Source organism: Equus caballus, chromosome 1, assembly GCF_041296265.1.
Source record: "Equus caballus isolate H_3958 breed thoroughbred chromosome 1, TB-T2T, whole genome shotgun sequence".
NCBI classification, from domain to species: Eukaryota; Metazoa; Chordata; class Mammalia; order Perissodactyla; family Equidae; genus Equus; species Equus caballus.
Genome location: NC_091684.1, coordinates 134,601,643 through 134,618,816, shown reverse-complemented (window position 1 = coordinate 134,618,816; position 17,174 = coordinate 134,601,643). Strand labels below are relative to the sequence as shown.

At 43.3% G+C, this 17,174-nt stretch overlaps 1 protein-coding gene across 5 annotated transcripts in view; it reads left to right on the top strand.

The window, feature by feature from the left end:
* THSD4 (thrombospondin type 1 domain containing 4) overlaps positions 1–17,174 on the top strand; it is a 551,036-nt gene that overhangs the window by 496,583 nt on the left and 37,279 nt on the right. For all 5 annotated transcript variants that reach the window (XM_023654498.2, XM_023654473.2, XM_070234557.1 and 2 more), the window contains 2 exons: positions 14,496–14,671; positions 16,990–17,086. In XM_023654498.2, the coding sequence (XP_023510266.1) occupies positions 14,496–14,671; positions 16,990–17,086 (273 nt within the window). The remainder of the gene's footprint in view (positions 1–14,495; positions 14,672–16,989; positions 17,087–17,174) is intronic.

Sequence of the window (17,174 nt, the reverse complement as noted above, 5' to 3'; positions counted from 1 at the left end):
TCTAAGGCAATGTTTCCAAAACTTTGCAGCAAATTAGAACCACCTAGGCAGCTTTTAAATCTCCTATTGCCCAGGCTGCACCCCGAAACAGTTAAATCAGAATCTCTGGGGGCGGGGCCCAGGCATCAGTAGTTTTAAAAACTCCAGGGCGGGCCAGGGGGCGCAGCGGTTAAGTGCGCACGTTCCACTTCGGTGGCCCGGGGTTCGCCGGTTCGGATCCCAGGTTCGGACATGGCACCACTATGGCACACCAAGCTGTGGCAGGCGTCCCACATATAAATTAGAGGAAGATGGGCACGATGTTAGCTCAGGGCCAGGCTTCCTCAGCAAAAAGAGGAGGATTGGCAGCAGTTAGCTCAGGGCTAATCTTCCTCAAAAAATAAATAAAATTAAAACTCTCCAGGTGATTGCAATGGACAGCCCAGTTTGCGAAGCAGCGATCTGCAGAGGGACTGGTAGCGTCAGAACCAAGCAGAGAAGGAGTGAGCTGCTGGAGCTGCTCAGCCCCAGGCTGGGTGTCACGTGGTGGTGATGACTCCCAGCCTTCATGGATGGTTAGACTAAAGTAGACAAGCCTCAAGTTCCTTCCCATCCTGAGAAGCTGAGTCAAAGCTCTGAGACGGAGGTTTTCACATTTCTTTAATAATTCCGAGAACTGTTTCTTCAAATAAAACAAAACAAACAAAGGAAGAAGGAGATGGGTTTCCCGTTCTCCCTCCGCTCCCCAGGAGCATTCTACCCTCTTCTCCATGACGACTCCTGAGGACACTTCATGGAGATCTGGGAACTTAAGGAAAATCTCTAGGGCTCCAGGGAACACAGTTTTAAAAACCACCAACTTAAGGGAAGGAAAATAGGATTTCCACAGAAATGAATTTTGTATTCCACCATCTGTAGTTGGAATCTTGGTTATTTTGATGAATAGAGGTACAAATCCCAAACGAAAGAGGCCGAGATAAGTGACCATGGACCTAAACTATTTGCTAGTTGGGAACACGAACGGCATCGGCCAGTCTGTGGTTGCCCCAGTGCCTTAGAAACTAGACCCAGGTCTATTTATGCTTATTATTTGGTGCCACACATAAGACAGAAGAGCCCCCTCCCCTGGCTCACTGGGGTATTTCCAAAGGGAAGGATGCTTAACCCTTCCTTGCTGGAAGCTCCCAGGCCTTGCATTCCCGTGGTAGTGTTCAACCTGGATCGAGCTCTTCCTTCGTGGCCCACGGTGTACAGAGCAGGTGTTGGGCCCAGGTGTTCCTGTTTCCCATATCTTTTTATGATTTCATGGCACCTTCTTGCTACACAGACACCAGTTTCTGTACATACCAATGCCGTAACTTACATCTGAGGAACAAAAGGCAGCCTAGTAGTGGGAAAAGGGATAGGAAGGGAGGAAGATAGGTTGGGTCCTGGTTCTGCTGTTGGCCACCTGTGTGACTGTAGACACGTCACCTGACTTAAAGGGAGTTCATGACACCTGCTCCCTGTTTCACAGGATTGTTGTCAGATTAAAACAAACCAGTCATATCCTTTTAAGTTATATAAAATATACATGATTACTGAAAGCAAAAATTGTAACATTGGGAGGATTTCATTTTATATAGATGTAATACATATGGCAAATATAACATACAGAGGGGAGAGTAAAAGGACCTATGTGGTTTTTTCTGGTTTTTTGGTTTTTTTAGAAAGATTAGGCCTGAGCTAACATCTGCCAATCCTCCTCTTTTTGCTGAGCTAACGTCCATGCCCATCTTCCTCTACTTTTTTATATGTGGGTCACCTGCCCAGCATGGCCTGCCAAGCGGTGCCATGTCCACACCTGGGATCCAAACCGGTGAACCCCAGGCCACCAAAGCGGAACATGCTCACTTAACCACTGCGCCACCAGGCCGGCCCCAAATTGCCTCTTTTTTAAGGACACCAGTCATATCGGCTTTAGAGCCCACCCTAATCCAGTATGATCTCATCTTAACTTGATTGCTATTACAAAGACCCTATTTCTAAATAAGGTCACATTCACAGGTTCTGTATGGACATGAGTCTGGGGGAGACACTATTCAATCCAGTACAGTGTCCACATGGCTACACAAATGTAAAGCATGTGCAATTACACAGTAGTATTCATTACATTCTTCTGAGAGCTTCACAGAGTACTTTCTTGTTTGGTAGAGTGTGTGTGTGTGTGTGTGTGTGTGTGTGTGTGGTTTTGATTTTGGTTTTTTTGCAGTCTAATGACCAGTGCTTTAAATCTTAGTTGACTACTTATGAGGTGATGCCAGGCCAGCAAGTGGGCTAGCATCCTCCATAGGCAGCAGCACCATCCCACCTGACTACCATGGTCTTCCTCCCTCAGACCAAGCAGGTCGCACCCCTTGCGGTTTCCCCTCTTGCTATATATGCAGGATGGTTCTTTTTTGGTGTGTTCTGATCGTGCATTGGAGTCCACTAATGTAGGGTGCTAATACCCAGCTCCATGAGGTCACCGCAGATGCTCCTTAGTGAGAACTTTTGGGGTGGAGCTGCCCCGAGGACCAGGAGGCAGAGCACGCTGAGTTCTAATCCCAGCTCTGGCATACTATTTTTTGTCAGCTCCAGTTTTCCCTGTCTCTGCCAGGAGGAGGGTGCATTCTTGTGAACATATTACCGCCTTTTACCTTTATATGTGGGCCCTGAAAAAATACTGCTTTTGCTGTGGATAAGGCTCAAAGAGCAGGGCATGGACACTAAGATTAAGGTTAAGAGGTTAGAAGCAGGAGATACCAGCCCTTGAACAGGACCCCCCGGATGAGAGAGGACACTAGCATTATTTGAAAACATCTACTGAGCATCTTCTTTCAGGTACTAAGTAAGACAGGGCTCCTGCCCTATGAAAAATCACAGTAGAATTTTTTTTTAAAAGCAGAGACACAAATTACCAACATTTTCCATACTTGATTGAATGCAGACAAGGGGGCTGTGTGAGGTGGTAGAAGGTAGGGTCAAAACACACAAGACCTTGACTATGAATCAAAGGAGGGTAAGCTTTATATTTTAGGCATGGAAATTTGGAGGCAGAGGAGAGACAGGAGGAAAGCAGTATTTCAGGAAGATCAATGTAGGGTAGCGTCCAGGGAGATCCATGATCAGGCCTCTGCCATGGTCCAGGTTTGAGGCAAAGAGAATCTCGATGCAAGAGGTGACTGAGCAGAGGAGGAAAGGGGATCAACTAGGCAGCAGTTCAAAGGAGGAGATGATATGCCTGACGAGTGATTGGCTAGGGGGAAAGGAAGATAGAAAGAGCCAAAGATGATTGCCAAAACTTGAATCTGAGTAATGGGAGAATAATTTTTTTATAAAAGAGGAGGGATTAGGAAGCAGGCTCATGTAGGGTGAGAAAGATGCTGGGTTTATCTTTAGGTAAGGTCGGGGAGGGAGGCCCCAAGACGGCTGCCATGGCAGAGCGGGTGTTCCCCGTGAGCCGGAGGAGGACGGCAGGGACTCAGGAACTGCGGTGTGAATGAACTTGGACTTCGTGTTCGGCAGCCAGTGTTGTCTCCAAACCCAGATCTCAGCTGTCACTCTCCTGACCAAAAACCTTTCATGTCTCCCCAGTGCCCACACTCCAGCCTTCACAGTCCGCCCACCGTCTCCCCTTCCAGCCTCATTTCCAGGGGCTCTCAGTCCACAGCCCCCATTCTGCTCCAGCCCCTGCCCCTTTTCTGGCGCACCAGAATTTTCCCAGCCCTCCAAAGCTCAGACCCTTTCCTGTGTCTGCCTTTGTCCATGCCCTTGACCCCAATGCCATTTCCCTTCACCCTCACATTCCCCCCCCGACTTCGTCCTCTGCCTAGTGAACTGCCTGCCCCTCACCCTGCAAATTCCTGCTCAGATGCCACCTCCTCTCCGAGATCCTCTACACTCCCAGGGAAATTTTACCAGCCTCTCCATTCACGTCTATTAGCTTGTGTCTGAGCTCCAGAAGTGACGGGCTGTGTCTTATCCTTGCAGCCCCCATACTTCTTTGCCCAGTTTACTTTCTTACTTAAACCGTAGATGGGATCTGTTTCACACAACATTATTTGGGACTTAAAAACACACAAACTTTCTTTATAGTTAGTAACAATTCAAAGGAAATTTGCAGTCAAAATAAATCACATGTTAATATTTTAAAGAATGAGAATTAGCCGTACTTAGCTATAATTTAGCAATGAAATGAGAACAAAGACTTGGCATTTCCCTTTATTGAAACCCCTCCCAACCTGTGATTATAGAGTGCCAAAGAGAAAGCCAGCCTTCTTTCTCTGAAACTCTGATTTTCAGTCCAAATGTGTTCCATCCTGTTTTAGAAAATCACACAGGTTTGATTCTATCCAAACCCAAAATGCTAAAGCAAATCTGAACTGAAAAATCACTATGTGATATGTGCATATATTTGCTCAAGAGAAACCATAATTTGCACACTTTATCAAACTAGACCTGGATCTACCTGAAAAGAAAGGCTTACACTTCTTTTGAAAAGAATTTTTATGCATCACTACATGTGTTTACCATTTTGGTCAGGAGGAATGACCAAACGACATTTTTGAGACTGGAATTCTTAAACAGTAGTATCCAGATATCAGCAAGACTTTAAGGAGTCTCCACAAATCTCTTATCTGAAGTCCAAGGTTAAAATAAGATAGGTCAGAACAAGACAGCTCATAATTTACTTCTATTCAACAAGCATTTATTAAGTGCCAACCAAGAGCCAAGTAGCAAGACAAAAATGTATGCCGCAGTATCTGCCATTAAAGCAGTCACCTTCTAGCAAGGGAGGCCGGTATATAAATATATAATAGAGTATAGAGAAATAAACTTAACAGAATCCAGCCATAATATACACATATTTATGTACAGATGATACTTCTTTCTACCGCCATCAAAGTTAGACTCTAAGCCTTCTTCATATTCTGAACCTCTTCAGGCCTTTGGCAGTTTTATAGACCATGCCAGTGATAAGATGTATTGTGTGGTCTGTGTGCATGGCCTTCCTTTAGCGTGTTTAGACATATCAACAGAAGTTCAAAGCATATTAAAGACTACTAGGGCTTTGTCTGAATTTCTTGTTTGATTATACATGTTGTTTAGTCAAATTATGTATTTCCAGCAGTTATCTCTTAAACGTAAGCTTGAAGCTCTTGAAAAACAGATGTGGAACGACAAGAGAGGTGATTGAGGATGCGGGAATCCATGGCAGCAACTTCTGCCAGCTTTGGAAATTCTGTTATCTAGTCCAGCCCTTACTGTACGTTCGTCTTACCTGGGAGCTTGGAAACCACTCAATGCCCAGGCTGCACCCCAACCACCGAAATCCAGGTCTCTGGGGAGGTAGGATGCAGGCATGAGGATTTGAGGGAAAAGAAGTCAACTTGTGTTTTTAAAAGCTTTTTATTTGAAAATAATTTGAAATTCATAAAATGCTGCAGAAATAGAAATAATACAAGAGCTCCTGTATTCTCTTTATCCAGAGTCACCTATATTTTTTTTCCTTTCAACCATTTGAGGGTCAGTTATGTATATCATAGTTCTTCACCCATAAATCCCTCAGTTTCAGTGAGTATTTCCTAAGAATAGGAATATTCTCTTATTATAGCTAGCAAGCTCACACATTTACATTGATACAATACTTAAAAGTATTTAATTTACTGTCCATATTCCAGTTTTGTCAGTTGTCTCTCATGATATTGACATTTTTGACGGATAGAGTCCCCCCCTTTTTAAAAAATATAATATTCCTCATTGATGAAATTATGTGCTTTTGGCCAGAAGACTGCGTAGGTGATGGTGTGTCCTTTTCAAGGCGCCACATCAGGAGGTATACAAGGTCCACTTTTTCTCACTGGTGATGTTAATTTTGATCACCTGGTAAAGTGTTGCCCAGTTTCTTCCCTGGATAATTTTCTTTCTTTTTCTCATTTGCAACTAATAAGTAGTCTGAAGAGTCAATAAGACCAAAGGAATATCCTGCCCCACATCAAAATTTCCCCCAATGTTTAGTGTCGATTGCTGATTCTTGCCCAATCCAGTCTTTACCATGATGATTGCAAAATGATTTTCACCTCCAGCACTCCCTCCATATTCATCAGTGGGCCCTCGAAATCTCTCATTGGCAAGAACTCTCCCTTCTCCCCCATGTATTTATCTATATACTTGTTATTGGTATGAACTCATGAATTTTCTTTTTTCCAATCATTTATAATTCATTACTGTACTTCTTTGGATGCTCAAAGTGCCCCAGATTGGGTGAGTAGGAAGCATATGTGACATGTCCCCGTCGTTTTTGTGAACACTTCCTTGCTTCCAGGCTTATCTTGTACCTACCCTGGCCTGTCCCTGGAACTAGTCACTTCTCCAGAAAATGGTGCCTTTTAATGTGAAATGGTATTTGAGACTAAGGTGCTAGGTAGGCTGATGGGTAGTGGGGGTGTTTTTGCTTCTTAGCCGTCTTAACAGAGAGAGCTAGGAAACATATGCATATATATATACATATGCGTATACATACATAAGCATATGCACACTCCCATAAATATACATATATACATGTTCATATAAACATGTACAGAGACATCCATATACATAATTTCAAGATCATGAATTCACACTATCTCAAATTCAAGTCCATCCCACAGAGTTCTGTTTTGCCTTCCCCCATCCCATATTTGTATATCTCCTTTTCCACAGTGAGATCCCTGGCTCCCAACAACATCAGCTCCAGGGTTCAACCACTTTGGAAAAATGTTTGGCAGCCCCTACTACAACTGAACATAGATATACCTGTAGCCCCACAATGCAACTTGTGGGTATATCCCCAACAGAAATGAGGACTTACGTCCACCAAAAACATACGAGAATGTTTATATGGCAGCTTTACTCATAAGAGCCCCAAACTGGAAACAACTCAAAAGTCAATCAGGGGCTGGCCCAGTGGCCGAGTGGTTAAGTTCGCGCACTCCTCTTCAGTGGCCCGGGGTTTCGCTGGTTCGGATCCTGGGCACAGACCTAGCACCGCTCGTCAGGCCACGCTGAGGGGGCGTCCCATAAAGCTCAACTAGAATGATCTACAACCAGAATATACAACTGTGTACTGGGGAGCTTCGGGGGGAAGGAGAGAGAAGAAAAAAAATTAAAAGATTGGCAACAGATGTTAGCTCAGGTGCCAACCTTTTTAAAAAAAGTCAATCAATAAAAGAAAAAGTAAATAAATCATGGTATATTCATATAATGTAATACTAAATTGCTATGAAAAAGAATGAATTACTGATAAATGCAGCAATGTGGATGAATCTTATGGACCTAAAGTTAAGTAAAAGATATCCAACACAAAGAGTACATACAGCATTATTCCATTTATATGAAATTTAAGAAGCATCAAAACTATAGTGCTAGACAGCACAGTAGTGGTAATCCTTGAGGCTTGTGGGGACAAGGGTAATGACTTTGAGGGGGCAGGAAGGAGCCTTTTGGGGGGCTGGAATGGTCTATATCTTTATTCAAGTAGTAGTAACACAGGTATAATACAAATATAAAATCATCAAGCTATAAACTTATGATTTCAATACTTTACTATATACGTTACATCCTAGTTTAAAAAAAAGAAAAAGAAAATTAATGCAGCTACTGATTGGGCTGCCAGTGCAATTAACTCATCTGAAATGACTTAATCAGGCCAACTTCACATGTGCTCAGGAAATAACAACTACTGCACATCAGAACGTAATCACGTGCTTGGCAGCTACTGCTTTTCTGTTGTAAGACACATCCAGTGTCAGTAATGGGAAAAACCAGGCATCCTAGTATTTAACGGTACAGTGTGTGGGCTTACTCGGTGTCTTGATATAATTTCCTGTTGAGTTGAATTAGATTCTTCCCCCCACAGGGGTTAGCCTCAGTCTAAACCCTTGATGGCTTAGGCTTTGCGTATAAAGACACACAGTTATAGGCATCCTCTAGGACTGATTGCTGATAACTCGAAATCCATGGGAAAGTGGGCTCTGGGAATCCTAACTGCTCACAGGCAGGGCAGGAGGGTGTTATGAGAGCTTCAGTAGTAGGGCGGAATGAAGGCCACAACCCCCAGACTGGCCCTTTTGCCTCTCTGCTCTCAGTGTCTGCCCTGTTGCCCAGGCAGCGCCAGAACATGAGAAGTGAAACCGTTCCTCCCGTGATTGAGAAGGCTTCTCTTTCTATCAGGACTCAAAAATAAGATGAGGGAAGGTGTCCTGCAGTGGGTCTCCAACTTTAAATGCACCACAACCACCTGGAGAGCTTGTTAAACCCAAATGCTGGACCCTACCCCAGAGTTTCTGATTCAGCCAGCTGAACCTACACATCTAGCCAGATTCCAGCAGATTTAGATGCTGCTGGTCCAAGGACCACACTTTAAGAACTGCTGGTGTCTGGAAAGAATATGGAATCAGAGCATCAAAGTTCAAGTCCTGTACTTGAATAGTCTGTGACCTTGAGCAAGCACCTTAATCTCTCTCAGCCTATTTCCTCATCTATATAAGAAAGGTAATATGTCTCCTACTTGCCTTATAAGATTGGTATTTATATTATGTGAGTTCCTTTGTGTTTTGAAAACCATAAAGCGTTAGACCAAGATTCTTCACCTTTTTGTGCCATGGACTCTTTTGGCCGTCTGTGGATACCCTCTCAGAACATCATTTTTAAATCCATAAAATAATATACAGAAGAGTACAAAGGAAACTAATTATACTGAAATGTAATTATCAAAATATTTTTAGAAAACAAAGTGGCAATATAGTAACGTGCTTCTTTAACACTAAAATAGGTGATGTCATGGAGGGTTTAATAACCATTGTAATTTCAAAATAGTGATGAGTTTTTAAAGAGTATTTCAAAATATCTGTGACATCTGTAATGTCATATGAGTATGTATGTGATTTCTGTCGACGACAAAGGCGCTGTCCTGCTAACACTCTTGTGAGTTGTTGCCTACATCAATAATGGAAGGAATGCTAGCATAGACATGCAACTGACAGCCCCCCCAAGGTGGTAGTATGAAGTGAATAGTTGTGTTCCAGTTTCAGGGTATGCAGATTAGCTCACATATTCTGAGTCTCACTTGTTTGTGCCCACATGTGGGCATCCGTGGGAGCTCACAGATAGGCTGCAGGGCTGCAGGCCTCCAGCTAGCATTGTTATGGTGGCCAGTGATGTCTGACCCCTTTGCCCTGGAGTTTGTGTGCTACACTTCCAAGAAAGCTTCTGAGAACTGTGGAAACATTAAGAAGCTTGGAATTTTGCTAGTAGAAGGAACTTAACCTTCATTTTCCAAAGGAAGAAACAGACATCTAGATGACAGTGAATCTGTTTGCTTTAAGGAAGCTGCCTTCTTTATTTGGTTGTGGGAGCAAAGTGGTTGGGTCGTCAACAACGGGAATTAAGATTGTGGGGTAAAGTGTATGAGAAGCAGGGCTTGGATAGGTAAGCATTTCCTATATGAATCTTGGAGAAGGGCATCGTTGGTGCAGATAGTTTAGGCCAAATACATGTGTTCAGTATTGACAACTAAAACTGGAATAAAACCCAGATGTCAAATGAGAGTAGAGATTTCCTCATATTGACACAGCAGTGAGGTTGCCTTGCAAACAGGCTTTGCCCAAGCTTGACGTTCAGTGAACACACCCACTAGCAAGAGCCATGAGTCACCTGCACCTTTTTGTGGGGTAGTTCTGGACACCATTAATAGCCGTGGAATTGCTTACAGGCACATAAATTGTAGATGCAACTGTTTTTGATATGCAAGGCCAGGTGGGGGCTAGTTTCAGAGCTGTTTCAGAGGCTAACTCATGGGCACATGGAGTAAGGACCATGTCTGCCAAAGATCTGATATGGCTTCTTTTTATGCTTTGCTATTATCCAGTTAAAGATTCACCCAAACCTTTAGATGGGGTGCGTGGGTAACAGCAGTGGATGGTAAAAAGAGGCAGGGCCCCAAGGTTCTATTTCCTGGGAGGCCCCTGCAGCTCTCTGCTATGCAGTATTCCAAAGGGCTCTTTTATGGACTTTTTGGTTTCCAGATAATAATCTCTTCTACAAAATTGCCATTAAGAGCAATAAAACTTTAGCCAGAACGTACCTCAATTCTGAGCTCTTGATGCTCTGAATGAGATTTTAGGAGAAGATATAGAAAGGGGAAAATACATATATCCTTCAGGGATATCTGCTTGTACCATGACATTTATAGTAATTAAAAATTTTAAAACTTTAAAGAAAGTAATTTGTGCATATGGTAAAACAAATTTTAAATCATGGTAAAAAGACATAAAATGGGAAATAAATATCTCCCTTCTCATCTCCCATCCCAACCTAAACCCCCAGTTCTTGTCCCCAAATGTTAACAGTTTTATGGCTGTCTTTCTCTAAAAAGTTTTCTGCACGTGCCTACATGTTTTATGTATATGCTTTTGTTTAAAAGTATGCACAAATGAGATCATACCAAACACTACTGTTCTGCATTTTTGTTTCATTTAAAAATGTATCATGGAGTTCTTCCCATACCCACACACACAGTCCTATCCCATTGTTTTTAAGGCCACATGGTTTCCCCATTGCATGGATATCCAGTATGAAAAATCACTTAAGCAATCCTCTACTAATGGACATTTAGGTTGTGGTTTGCTTTTTTTTTTTAAAGATTGGCACCTGAGCTAACATCTGTTGCCAATCTTCCTTTTTTCTTCTTCTTTTTCTTCTTCTTCTTCTCCCAAAGCGCCCCCCCTCCCCCCCACCCCCCCCCCCCCGTACATAGTTATATATTCTAGTTGTCAGTCCTTCTGGTTGTGCTATGTGCGACGCCACCTCAGCACCCAGGATCTGAACCAACAAAACCCTAGGCCGCCAAAGCTGAGCACGTGCACTTAACCACTCCCTCATGGGGCTGGCCCCCATTTAGTTTGTTTTTAGTTTTTCTCTATTTAAAAAAAGTTCTCCAGAGAATGTCCTTGTTACAAACACTTCTATATATGTAGAGAAGTATGTCCTCCAAGTAGTTTCCTAAAAGTAGAATTCTTGAGTCAAGTATATGGGCACTTAAAGTTTTAACAATGTAACAAAATTGCTCTCCAATATGGTTTAATTGGTTTACATTCCCACCAACAATGTTATGGGTGCTTGCTTTCTCACAAATCTGTCAATACTGGCAGTTATCACATTTTTTTAAATGTTTGACAATCTAATGGGTCAAGAACATCCCATGGTGGTTTTGATTTGCATTTCTTAAATCCTAAGTAAGGTAGAGTATCTTTTCATTGACTTATAGAATACTCATACTTGGTTGTCTGTGAATTGCCTGTTTATCATTCTTTGCCTATCTTTCTTTTGAGCTGCTTGCCTATTTCTCCTACCTATTTCTGCATTCAGCAAACATTAAGTTCCTACTGTGTGGTGAACACTAGGCTGGGCACCTGTGCCATAAGGGTGAGGAAACACCAGTGTCTTTGCCCTTTGGGAGCCTCCGGTGCAGTGGGAGACACACCTCAATCAGATCATGCTCCCAATGGGGCTGTGTACAGACAGAGTTAGTACCTTGAAGGAGAGGCTCTTGTATCTCTGAGAGCATGTGAGGGAAGAGACAGGCGGGAATGGGGGTGGGAGAAGACCGCCCCGAGGAGCTGTTGTCTAAAGAACGATTAGGATTTGGGGTTGGGGGAGCATTTCTGGAAAAAGGAACAGCATGGTGGAGGGACTGCGATGTATGAGATGAGCTAAAAGAAGGCCAAGGAACAGAGCACAGAGAGAAGGACAGTGACTTAGGGTGAGGCTGAATTATGTCACCTGGGGCCTTGGCCCCACTAATGATGTGGAGTTTTTTCTCTTAGAGACATAGAAAGCCATTGAAGGATTTTGAGCTCTAGTTGGTGATCAAATCTGAAAAGATAACTCAGGCTGAAAAGGGAAAGAGGAAGACCAATAGTAGGGTTTTTGAGTGAATCCAGATGAGATTTGCTGGTAGCTTGACCCTGGATTAAGGCAGTGGACATGAAGAGAAGCAGGTAGGTTCAAGAAATATGGAGAAAGTCAAATAAAATGTGATGATAAATTAGATATAGGGGATAAGGAAGGGAGGAGGTGTCCAGGATGATTCCTAGGTTTCTAATTAGATGGATGGTGGTGCCATTTGCTGAAATTAGAAACTGGAAGAGGTCAAGGATGAGTTCAATCTTAGACAACATATCTGAGTGAAGCTGTCAAGTAAGCAATTAGATATAAAAGTCTGGGACCAAAGGAAAAGTCTGAAATGGAAACATAAATTTGGAAGTCACTGGAATATAGTAGTTAAAGTCATGGTCATAGATCAAATTGCTTATGAAAGGAGTACAGCACCCAAAGCGGGTCTACTCTTAATCCTTAAGGAACACTAATATTGAATGGCCAAATAGAGAAAGATGAGACAGAAAAGAAAGAACAGATGAGCAGCCCGAGAACAGGAGGAAGCAAGCCGAGTGTGGTGTCCCAGAAACCAGTGAAGGAATGTCTCAAATAAGATGGAGTGGTCAGTAGTGCCAAATGCTGCTGAGACGTCTAGTAAGAGGAGGCCTGGGAAATGCCCATTGGATTTAGCACCATGAAGGTGTTGGTGACATTAATTTGAATTGTTTCAATGGAATGATAGGGGCAGGAGTCAGATGGGAGATGGCTGAGACATGAAGGAGAAGTGAGGAAATGGTGACACTGTAGGGACCACTGTCAAGAAGTGTGGTTTTTGATAGAAAACAGCCCCAAACCTGTTCTTCTCAGTTCTTCTACTCTTGACCCATCTTTGCCACTCAATAATTTGAATTGATTTTATAATTGTGTAGTCACTCTTCCACAGCTGTGGTCTCCCAGCTGTGGAAGCCATGGCAACCAGCGAAGCAGGCATAGAGTCTGCAGGGAGGCCAGCCTCGAAATTGAAGGCTCTTCTACCCCTTCGAGCAGCTTCTGACTCCATTGTAGAAACAATGCTGGAAATGGGTTTAAGAAACAAAAAGTCCTTATGTTTTAGAGACATCTCCTGAAAAATGTAAAGCTAAATAGGGCCTGGGATTTTCACAGTGAAACAAGATAAGCCATGAGTTGATAATTGTTGAAGCTGGGTGATGGGTACATAGAGGTTTATTATAATGTTATCACTACTCTTATTTATGTATACATTTTTCCATGATGCATTATAAAAAATTAAATTTAGAAACTCTCTTAAGTGAAAGCACAAAGAGCCAGTGATCATCACAGGCCCACTATGCACATGGCGCTTACAACAGGATCTCCTTTAAACCCAGCCTGCCATTGGCTTGTGGGTTTCAAAGTGCCACATGTCTAAGGGAAGAAAATCATCTCTCACATGCTGTCCTTTCTTCTCTCATTAACTCTGACTCCTTGCCCCTCCTCCTTTCTTACCTCGCTCCTGAGAGTGGACTCCAAATCATAGTTCTGTCACTTACCGTCTTCATGAACTTGAACAAGCTCCCTCTGGCCCCTAAACCACTCTCTGAAAGATGGGAATAGGCATCTGCTTAGCAATGTTGTGAGGACTAATTTTGACAGTGTATGTGGAAGTATTTAACATAACAGCCTCAAAAGCCCACAGAAATCAGGAAGGTAATATAAATAAATGAAGGTGACCAGGTAGGAGAAAATCATGTGATGCTCTTGGCCTATCTTTAGCTTTGCCACTTGTAGTAGACATACACATAGGAAGAATTGTAAGAAAAAATTTATTCCATAAGAAAAATAACAGTGCAAGCATGGTCATAAATGAACTAAATAATCCATATTCATCAATCAATGGCTAATAAAGAAAGACTTAGCCTCAGTGTTGGGGGGTAATAGGGAGTGATGGGGATTAGGGCAAAACAGGGCTTGCAGGCCGCATCTAAAAAGGGACATTCCCCCAACAGCTCCAACTGATTGCTGTCTTGAGGGAATGGAGCCAATGTTAACATGTCTTCTTGTTTTACAAGAGAAGATAGAACTCTAAATTTTTTTGTGAAAATTCCCAATTCTTGAATTTAGGTTCAATTATTTTTTTAAAAAAATACTACAAAGGCCAAACTAAGCCCATCTGTGGGCCAAAACCAGCTCATGAACTGCCAGTATGCAAGCTCTCACCTAGATAATGGAACACAACAGTTTCCCTTCCCTCTCCCTCTTATCTGCCTCCTCAACTTTCTCCTTTCTCCCTGGTTTTCCACTTTTCTTCTCTCCTAACCACTCCCATCCTTCATTTCTCTACTAAGCCCAAATGGTGAAAGGTATTGAAGTGGGTTGAAGAAGTGATTAAGCTCAAAGAGATGTGATCTAGATGCCTTGTCCTGCCCCAGGGCGTAGACCAGTCCCTGGCACGTAGTGGATCCTAACCAGAAATGTGATGAATGAATAAGCCTGCACCTGGGGTGGGGGGGGGGGGAGCAGTTCCATTTCTTGTGTACACTCAGGGCTTACCCAAGCCACTGTCTCATTTTTCTCAACAGCCTTGCGAAGTCGTTCTGGCCGCTCCATCATCAACGGGAACTGGGCAATTGACCGGCCTGGAAAATATGAGGGTGGAGGAACGATGTTCACCTACAAGCGTCCAAATGAGATCTCGAGCACTGCTGGAGAGTCCTTTTTGGCCGAAGGTCCCACTAATGAGATCTTGGATGTCTATGTGAGTTTGGATGTTTCTGGACTGTTCTCTGGATTTTCTATCTTGTTGCTTCTAAGGGCCACACTTAGAACAAATAAGCGACACATCATTGCCCATCCTCAGTAAAACCATTTGAGTGAGCCTTTTGAGGGGCCCTTAAATGCTTGGTGTTCGTCTTTGCCATTCACCTCCAAATGTACCTGGCTCATAGAAAACTCTACCAGATGCTTATTATACTCAGAGTTTATTGACTCAGTAAAACCAATTTTACTTGTTGAACCAAATCAGAGGCAAAACATATCCTTTATTTCATGAGCACTGGATCTCCTCCAAGCACTTTCCTCCTAATGCTAATTTGGCATGTTTTCTTTTTATGGCAAAAGAAAGCATCTGCCTAAAGCAAGACAAGACCACTGCAGTTCCCAGCTCTCTTCAAATTCTATTAAAGCAAATGAAGAAACTAGAGCTCCAGAGTACTCCAGATGACACAGAACCAATACAGAGATTTACTAGAAGTTCCCTGCTTCACAGAAGACAGAACTTTGATTTATTTGACGAGAAACTAAATTGCCCATGAGTTAAAAATGGTCCTTATTTTTAAAAGAAACAACTAGAATCCAGTCTTCTTAAAAAGTTCAGGAAACAAAAGTTGACAAGAAATAAAAGCTCGAAATCACGTATTGATAAAAAGAATGAGCTCAGCCATAGATGTACATTCTCTTACCATCTCCAAAGCCACGCTAGTCTACATGATATTTGCTATGTTAGAGTTTTATAAATATTGTAAATATTAACTGTTCATTCCTCTTGGGCCTTGTGGCTCGTGGACTAAAAACTATAAAGCAAGCCTTGTTATAATTTTGAATATTTTTTTTAGACTGTCCAGTTGGTTGCTGGACTCAGGGTAAGTTTCAAATGGCATCGGGAGTAAAAACCCAGGTTGTTAAGGCCCACGTGGGTGGTCTAGGATGTGGTGGCCAACAATAATTTCATAAATAATTGGACAAGGTTTGCACTGGCAGAATGCTTGTGCAGAAGAGGCACAGAAGAGGGAGAGAGGGTTTCCAGCCTCAGACCGACTGTCAGATTGTGTGAAAAGAGAAGTGAGAGGGTTGGGGTAGAAAGTGGGACCCTGAGGTCACACCACCACGTCCCTTGAGGGCATGACAGTTCTGGCTGTAAGGAGCCCAGTGGTTCTCATGTCTGCGTTCCATCAGGTGATTTATAGAATGGAAGCCCCATTTCCCAAGCAGGGAGGGAGTAAGAGATGATGGTGTCAGTGGAAAGAATAGACGCGCTCATGAACCAAACAGGACCCACCTGTGCAGGAGTGACTCAGAGACACTTGTAGTCCAAAGGACCTAAGAGATCAGCTGTGATTCTAACCTCCTCCTTCTCCAGATGAAGAAATCAAAAACTGTGAGATGAAGGGACTTGCTCCAGGTTACACAGCTAGCCACCAGGAGAGCCCCTTATAAAGCAGTAGAGACAGAGATATGCAACGTGACAGTGTCTCCTTGCCTGGCTCATATTTAACTGCAGATTCTCATTCTGCTGCTCCATTTAGCCCACCACCCCACTTCCCACCATGAAAGCCCTGGAACAAAGGATTTTGTGCTCCAGAACCAAGAGGGAGAGACTTACTCCGCTGTACCAGGCTGATTTATTTTGTGTTCAGGTCCCAGTGCTCACTTGCTGGCTTGCACAGTGCTGTGCAGTTTTTGTCATCGGTCCCTGAGAGAGTAGGACCCAAGGAGACTTACTTCCCTTATACCGACTTTCCTCACCCCACCTCTTTGTCGTTCTGGAGCTTTCCATGGATGAGAGGGATGGGACCCAGGGAGTCAGGGAGGGGGCAGGCCAGGGCACACCTTCCCTGAGCCAGCCTGGTGGGAGGAGCCTAAAGAATCCTGGGCTGGTTCTGCATGACTCTATCTCGCCACCTAGTGTTCAGACGGGTTCTCAGTAGTGTAAACAGGAATCTGGGACGTTTTGAGAGCACTGAGCAAAATCTAAGCCATGGGAGGGGATGGTTGCGAACCAACAGAAAGGTTCTGGTACCACTGCTCTTATCTTCCTATTTGGAATATATGAAATCTTGACTTCCAGACTAGTTGTCTGCTGAGTCTTTCAAAGGCTAAGTTCCTCATTCTTCAAAAGCAAATAAGGAAAAGCCATCTAGAAATAGCTTTCATCTAATCTGTCACGGGACTACTATTAGGACATGAGTCAAACCCACTCATTTATAGATAGTGCCATGTATACCATTGAAACCAGAGCCAGCAGGAAAGAGCTGTGCATGCGTGCTAGTGCAGTGACCGTGACCTTTGTGTTGTCAGATGATACACCAGCAGCCTAACCCAGGAGTCCACTACGAGTACGTTATCATGGGGACCAACGCCATCAGCCCACAGGTGCCACCTCACAGGAGACCAGGTAAAATCCTCTTTTGCTGCCAAGTACTCGTGTCATTTCCTTTTAAAGCCCCCTCTCCCCTCTTCTTGTGCATCTCCCCTCTGTCTCT